Source organism: Labrus bergylta, chromosome 6 (assembly GCF_963930695.1).
Source record: "Labrus bergylta chromosome 6, fLabBer1.1, whole genome shotgun sequence".
Lineage (NCBI taxonomy): Eukaryota > Metazoa > Chordata > Actinopteri > Labriformes > Labridae > Labrus > Labrus bergylta.
The window spans coordinates 22260259-22268289 of record NC_089200.1 but is presented as its reverse complement, the minus strand read 5'-3'; the positions used below and the strand labels follow the sequence as shown (position 1 = coordinate 22268289).

Sequence of the window (8031 nt, the reverse complement as noted above, 5' to 3'; positions counted from 1 at the left end):
CTGCTTCCTGTGTCAGCAGCTGTGTGTGAGTTGTCATAAGTAGTGGTGTCAAGTCCTCACTGAACCCTACGTGTAAACTACTTAGGTTGTATCTTGAGTTGGTTACCACCGAGACATAAGGTTCATCTGTTACTTGTAGAGCGTAATGTCCACACAAAATATTGTGTCAGAAATTAGGTTTGAACTTAGCAGCATGTTTCTTAATGCAGTGTTTGTTCCAGTGTTTCCTCTCATGTATAATTGCCTCTGAACAGACTAACGGCTGAAAATAACTTGACTGACAATAATCCACAAACTCAAATGTTTGTCATATGTCAAAGCATTAGGATGAGGTGATAACTAAAGCCTACAGACTTTCAAATTGTCAAATGACAACAGTGACATCTAGTGTTAAAATCTTCAATTACAACAAAAGGTCATTGAGCAGTCCTCTTATTGGATGGATGACATTATCTGGGTCATCAAACATTTGAGGGATGTAATCCATCAACGAAAACACACTGACACCAAACAGCCAGTAAAAGTGTCTGCTACTCCTCCAAGTTCACCTTTACTAAACCATCACCATGACAACCGGACTTTATGGAGGACATCACACTTCCTAAGAGCTAGTTGTAAGATTTAAGGTGCAACTTTCTGCCTGCGCTAGAACTATCTCAGATGGTGAAACACCTCAAATGTTCGTAGAGCGTAAACTCTGTCCTGAATAAGAAAATATGTTCAAACTAGACTACGCTTTAACTCGCAGAGCTGCTGACACACACACACACAGCTTGTTGTGAGGAGACGCTGTCATTAAGGATGAAACAAAGTCATAGGAAAAAAACTTGTATGGTTAAATGTAAACATCCTCTGAATACAGACAGAGATGATGCTGAGGTCCTCATCATTATGGATGTACTTTATTACTGAGTCATAGTGTGTTTGTCCGCTGTGTCATATCTTACACAGGCAGCACTGCGCGTGTGTGTGTTTGTAGGTAGCTGCATGTTAAAGAATGTGTTATCTGTACATAAAAGTGAATAATGTGTTTGTTTAGGATGCATGTAAAAAAACTCTATTGTTTCTGAAAAAAGAAGAGAGGAGGGCAGGGTGTAGTTGATCAGCTATACTTGTATCAGAAACACCCGATACATTCTTAATTGAAATATCAGGTATAGCGTAGTAAGCTAGTCTTTGCTTACTACATCCCTTTATTCTGTATGACGGTACAGGTTGTCGAAATGTTTCATACTTCGATACTTTTGATACCACCTGTTTTAAAATGATATAATCTGTTATATGATCTAGTATCAGAAAACTACATCTATGAATAAAACAGATGTGTAGGAGAGGAATTAATCCATCAAAAACTGCAAGAAAACACCTGCACTGTCTAAATTGCACAAAACAGTTGCAAAAATTTCAGAAGGGAATCTTTGCAAACGTGTGGGATTAAGATTAGCAATTTTTGATAATTAAAACTTAAGCTTTCGTTTGTTACTGTGTTAGAGTCATATCAAAGTGTAACACTCTGGCATGGTGACAGCAGGAAGAACAGGTGAGACAGGTAACATGTCTGTGAGTGGATGAAGATGATATCAGAGATGATCAGCAGCTCTGATGTCATCACAGGTAAACAGCTCAGATGGTGTCATAGGATGGATCATGTAGAGGAGCCCCCCTTATGATGGTGGTGGTGGTGATGATAATGATAATGAAGACCAGTTAATTCAGGCTGTGTGTGTGTGTGTCATATGCTGAGTGTGATTAAAGTCCTGAAATAAAGAATGTACATTCTGATAAAGTGGAGACAACGTGTGTCAGTGAACTTTTATTACAAACATCAAATTCATGTGAAAATAAACAATCAGAATCAGTTCAAAAATGGCGTTACAGCTCTTCGATCAATAACACTTCCTCCTCAACACTCTGACCTTCAACATGTGCTCACATTAATGTGAGCTCTGTGCGTGTGTGTGTGTGTGTGTGTTTGTGTGTTCACTCTCCAGTGTATCGTGGGGGTCTCTTCTCTATGAAAGCAGCCATGCCCTCCTGTCTGTCCCGTGTTGGGATCACCTAGGACGTGTAAAGCAACAAAATAAAAAAGTATTTTATGTTTGTTATAAAACAGAAGAATGATCTCAGTCATGAAAAAAAATGGAAGTTTTAAAATCATGACAAATTTGGCAGTAATCTAGGCTCTGGGATGCTGTGGGCTTATCTGAAGAATGTGCTGAAAGTACGCACACTCATGGTAAAGATAAGCGTGTGATTAAAATTTGTCACATTTTGACTTACAGAGGATGACTTTATTGTCCCCATTGGGAAATTCCCAGCCCTGTTTCTGTCCATCAGACAATTCCCACCAAAGAACAGTGCATACACAGAACACAGTGTATAACACAAACAGAGTTCAACAACAATCAAGAGTTCCCACTCTGGCCTGTTTAGCGGGTCCTTTTGTTTAGGGCAGCTATAACCGCAGGGATCAGGCTTCAGTGCTCTTTACCTCCGTCCTGAGGGAAGTGGGGTGGGTGTTCAGTGGGTGTGTGATGTCCTGTTCTATTGAGGTTACAATGCTTGTGATGGCTCTGTTGTTGAGTTCTGTTAGGTTGGGTGTGGGGAGACCAAATATTCTGGCAGCTGTGGTTGTGATGCGTGTGAGTTTGGCCTTGTTTTTAACATATCATGTTGAAGAAGCAGGTGTAACAATCAATGGGATAGGCTGGATCATGCTCTGATATAGCAGCAGGAGGAGATGGGGGGCAACATAAAGTCCTTTGAGTTTGCGGATGGCTGACGGTCTTTGATTTTTTGGATTGTCACTAGTGGGCTGTTAGAAACTGAGGTGGTTGTCTAGTGTCACTCCAAGGTATTTGAATCTGTCAACTATTTCCGTTGTTTGGGTATTAATGAGAAGGGGACTAATTATGAATTATTTTGTCTTAGGGACATTGAGATGGAGATCATCAGTTACTAAACATACGCAGCTTTGTTTTGCTGTAGGGGGCTGGGTTATGCTAATGATCCCCAGTGTGTCAACCGGACCATTCAGAAACTTTTTCCCCACATATTTACTGTGTTTAGACACCACTTTCTGATTTTGATTTATAGGAACTTTAAAGTTGTGCAGTCTCACCTGAGCGTAACACATCCTCTCGATGGCCATGGCTGAACTCATGTTTACCTGTTAAGACACAGAGACGGTCACATGACTGAGAAACAGAAATAAGAAGTACAGGTGAGTCATGACGTACCTCCATCCCTCTGTTTATAGCCTCTTTAGCCAGTCCCACCGCCAGAGGGGCCTGGAGAGAGAAACACACACACACACAGGGCTTCATACCTCCTCTTCAGAAACCAACCAGTGAGACTACGTCTATGTGTTATACAGTCTAGGGTCCTGTTGGTGTGTTTTCTCAACTCAACTTGATCTCTGGCCTTGAAGCTGTGTGTGTGTGTGTGTGTGTGTGTGTGTGTGTGTGTGTGTGTGTGTGTGTGTGTGTGTGTGTGTGTGTGTGTGTGTGTTTGTGTGTCTGAATGACCTGGGGGAGGATCTCTCTGGCCAGGCTCAGAGCTTCTCTGTAGGCAGCATCTCCTGTCTGATTCTGATCCACTGATCTGTTCACAAGACCCATCTGAAGAGCTGAGACCCCGTCCACACACCTTCCTGAGAGTGAGAGTGAGAGAGAGAGAGAGAGAGAGAGAGTGGGTGGGGGGATTAATTTGGTAGGCTAATGTTTGAGTAAAGTTTCAACAATATTTGAGTCTTATTTTAGTATTGATTCAGTAATGTTTTATTAATGTTTAAAATGATGTTTCAGTTTTGTTTCAATTATGTTTTAGTGGTGTTTCAGTAATACGTATTTCAGAGATATTTCTGTGTCTCCACCTGTGAAGATGAGCTCTTTGGCCAGAGGTATGCCGACTGTCCTGGGTAGACGCTGACTGCCACCTGCAAGACAAACCAGGTGAAGGTTAGGGGGCAGGAGTAGTTCAGTCTGTAGGGACCAGAGGGTTGCCCGTTCAAGTCGTACCTCGCTTGAGAAGTGCTAATTCACTTCCACTGTTGCTGTGCCCTTGAGCAAGACACCCCCCCCCCCAGAGCTCACTCTGACATCTCTTCATTAGTACATGTGTGTAAGAAACTGTTTGTGCATGTGTGTATTTCAGCCTATGAATGTGAGAAGCATGTTCAATTACATAGTGTAAAACTGAATTTCCATTCACAGGATGAATAAAGTATGTATTCTTCTTAACCGCTCCCTGCTCCTTCACTTTTCCTCTTCCTCACTTTGTACTCTGCAGGTGTGCGTGTGACCAGCATGTCTCACCTGCCCCCGGCAGCAGCCCCCGAGTCGTCTCGATCAGACCCATCTGAGCTGAGGACGCTGAGACATAAACACAGAGGACGATGAAGGTCATTACACTGATTGATGCTTCTGTCAGAGCAACACACACACATCCCTGAGACACACTTCTGCTAACCTATCTCGTCACAGAGGAGCCAATCACGAGGTGCCGATTGTAACCAATCAAAGTAGGGCTCAGCTCTGTGTACAGCTGGATGTGCGTGTGTTCATTATTGAAACACACACTCAGGAACACACTGTTTGCACACACACACACAGATTGCTGTGTCTTTGCACATCTTGATCAAATTTCATCACTTAACTCCAGTTTTAAACTGACGTGTGTCACGTTCAGGCACACAACAACTGAGTCCTCACAAAGTGATATAAAATCGATATCTCAATGACCTTTCAAAAATCAAAACAAACCTGTACCAATACAGAGGTCACTCACCTGCAGTGCGAAGGTCACAGGCCAGAGCCAGCTCCAGCCCCCCGCCCACAGCAACGCCATCCACCGCCGCGATGGTGGGCATGGGCAACAATGCTGCAGGGGGAGGGGTGTAAAGAAAAAGAGGTTCATGTATGTAAACACGCACACAGTAACATGTCTGAGTGTTTGTGTCTCACCTATCTGAGTCATGAGGGATCTCAGGCTGTGAACAAACAGATCAGACTGAGTGTGATCCATCTGAGAGCGTTCCTTCAGGTCTGCCCCTGTTAGAACATACACACACACACACGCCTGGAATCAAACTCACCTGTGTGTACATCACACACAAATGCCATCACACACAGACGCTGAGCTCTGACCTGCACAGAAAACACCTGGAACTGAGCTCCTGAAGACGACCACACGAGCTGCTTGGTCAGAGGACAGACAGGACACCAGCACCCTCATCTGGGCACACACACAGGCTGTCAGAATGTGTGTGTGTGTGTGTGTGTGTGTGTGTGTGTGTGTGTGTGTGTGTGTGTGTGTGTGTGTCCAAGTGTGTCTGTGCATTAGCTCACCTGTGAGACAAAAACATGTCCCAGAGCGTTTCTAGCTTTGTGTCGACACATCAGAACCTCGATGATCCCTGAAGGAGACAAACTGTTTTTAATCAGTCAGTAATCAGCAGTTAATGATCAACCGTAAGTGATCAGCAGTAAGTGTGTTAGTGATCAGCAGTAAGTGTGTTAGTGATCAGCAGTAAGTGTGTTACTGATCAGCAGTAAGTGTGTTAGTGATCAGCAGTAAGTGTGTTAGTGATCAGCAGTAAGTGTGTTAGTGATCAGCAGTATGTTAGTGATCAGCAGTAAGTGTGTTAGTGATCAGCAGTATGTTAGTGATCAGCAGTAAGTGTGTTAGTGATCAGCAGTAAGTGTGTTACTGATCAGCAGTAAGTGTGTTACTGATCAGCAGTAAGTGTGTTAGTGATCAGCAGTATGTTAGTGATCAGCAGTATGTTAGTGATCAGCAGTAAGTGTGTTAGTGATCAGCAGTAAGTGTGTTAGTGATCAGCAGTAAGTGTGTTACTGATCAGCAGTAAGTGTGTTAGTGATCAGCAGTAAGTGTGTTAGTGATCAGCAGTATGTTAGTGATCAGCAGTAAGTGTGTTAGTGATCAGCAGTATGTTAGTGATCAGCAGTAAGTGTGTTAGTGATCAGCAGTAAGTGTGTTACTGATCAGCAGTAAGTGTGTTACTGATCAGCAGTAAGTGTGTTAGTGATCAGCAGTATGTTAGTGATCAGCAGTATGTTAGTGATCAGCAGTAAGTGTGTTAGTGATCAGCAGTAAGTGTGTTACTGATCAGCAGTAAGTGTGTTACTGATCAGCAGTAAGTGTGTTAGTGATCAGCAGTATGTTAGTGATCAGCAGTAAGTGTGTTAGTGATCAGCAGTATGTTAGTGATCAGCAGTAAGTGTGTTACTGATCAGCAGTAAGTGTGTTACTGATCAGCAGTAAGTGTGTTAGTGATCAGCAGTAAGTGTGTTAGTGATCAGCAGTATGTTAGTGATCAGCAGTATGTTAGTGATCAGCAGTAAGTGTGTTAGTGATCAGCAGTAAGTGTGTTACTGATCAGCAGTAAGTGTGTTAGTGATCAGCAGTAAGTGTGTTACTGATCAGCAGTAAGTGTGTTACTGATCAGCAGTAAGTGTGTTAGTGATCAGCAGTAAATGTGTTACTGATCAGCAGTATGTTAGTGATCAGCAATAAGTGTGTTACTGATCAGCAGTAAGTGTGTTACTGATCAGCAGTAAGTGTGTTACTGATCAGCAGTAAGTGTGTTAGTGATCAGCAGTAAATGTGTTACTGATCAGCAGTATGTTAGTGATCAGCAGTAAGTGTGTTACTGATCAGCAGTAAGTGTGTTACTGATCAGCAGTAAGTGTGTTACTGATCAGCAGTAAGTGTGTTAGTGATCAGCAGTAAATGTGTTACTGATCAGCAGTATGTTAGTGATCAGCAATAAGTGTGTTACTGATCAGCAGTAAGTGTGTTACTGATCAGCAGTATGTTAGTGATCAGCAGTAAGTGTGTTACTGATCAGCAGTAAGTGTGTTAGTGATCAGCAGTATGTTAGTGATCAGCAGTAAGTGTGTTACTGATCAGCAGTATGTTAGTGATCAGCAGTAAGTGTGTTACTGATCAGCAGTAAGTGTGTTACTGATCAGCAGTATGTTAGTGATCAGCTGTTAGTGATTAACACTGTTGTTGTCAATCTTTCCTCAGCCAGCATAAAAATGCTCCTGACAGTAAACTGAATTAAAAGATGATTAATGATGAAGAGTCGTTTTAACTTTTTCAACACCACATGTTTTAATAATACAATAAATTATTTTGACTTATTGTATTGAAAAGTTGTGTGTTATAGTGTGTAACAGTGTGTAACAGTGTGTAACAGTGTGTTATTGTGTGAATCTGACAATAGTATGTCTCTCTACGGCCTTAAAGGTAATCAGTGTGTCTCTCCAGGTAACCTCGGTGTGTGTGTGTGTGTGTGTGTGTGTGTGTGTGTGTGTGTGTGTGTGTCAACAGGCAAACTTAGTTGTGTCTCCAGGTAACCTCGGTGTGTTTGTGTTTATACAGGTAACCTCGGAGTGTGTGTCTCTTCAGGTTCCCTGTGTGTGTGTGTGTGTGTGTGTGTGTGTGTGTGTGTGTGTGTGTGTGTGTGTGTGTTTGTGTGTGTGTGTGTTCGTACCGTCGTCCTCCCCCTCTAAACGCCTCAGATCCACCTCAAGCGGATCCGCAGCCTCCGTGTGCTGCCTGCGGCTCTGTGCGGGACTGTTCCACCGGCCTCCGCCGGTATGACGTGCTGCTCCGTCCCGGAGGATCAGAGCGGAGGTCTGTCCACGTGTTTCCCGCAGGTTTAGAGGGAGCATCGGCCTGAAGGAGACGTGTTGCCCAGACAGTCTGCGGAGGAGAGCTGACATGATTACTGACAGTTTCGATAAGTCTGTTTGAGCACAGAACCCGGAAGTAAGAGGTTTCATCCAATCAGAGGTGGAGGTCAGATCCGAACTTTAGACTGGTTTATGTCAAAGCCATACTCTGGTTTAACTTGACTTACTGCTCTGAACCGAGTTAACTTTTTTATGATACAGAACTGGCTTTATAAAACACAGGTTTATATTTACTGTATATAGGCTTTTACATAGGCCTATATTTCACATGAAAGAGTCTGTGGTTCAAACAGGACCACATGGCTCT

At 43.0% G+C, this 8031-nt stretch overlaps 2 protein-coding genes across 2 annotated transcripts in view; one reads left to right on the top strand and one right to left on the bottom strand.

Moving 5' to 3' along the window:
• Nucleotides 1-1796, top strand: part of zyg11 (zyg-11 family member, cell cycle regulator) — a 17440-nt gene extending 15644 nt beyond the window's left edge. Inside the window, exon 17 of the mRNA XM_020631796.3 lies at nt 1-1796. This exon is cut by the window's left edge and continues 547 nt beyond it. The gene's annotated coding sequence lies outside the window, so the exon portion shown is untranslated.
• Nucleotides 1783-7811, bottom strand: echdc2 (enoyl CoA hydratase domain containing 2). Its single transcript, XM_065956019.1, has 11 exons — nt 7523-7811; nt 5349-5416; nt 5148-5235; nt 4965-5051; nt 4789-4881; nt 4317-4373; nt 3875-3937; nt 3528-3652; nt 3240-3290; nt 3122-3169; nt 1783-2058 (listed from the first exon to the last, which is right to left on the bottom strand). Exons 1-11 carry the CDS (start codon nt 7752-7754, stop codon nt 1981-1983), a joined length of 990 nt encoding a protein of 329 aa, XP_065812091.1. The 5' UTR covers nt 7755-7811; the 3' UTR covers nt 1783-1980.
• Between the last annotated feature and the right edge of the window lie 220 nt (nt 7812-8031).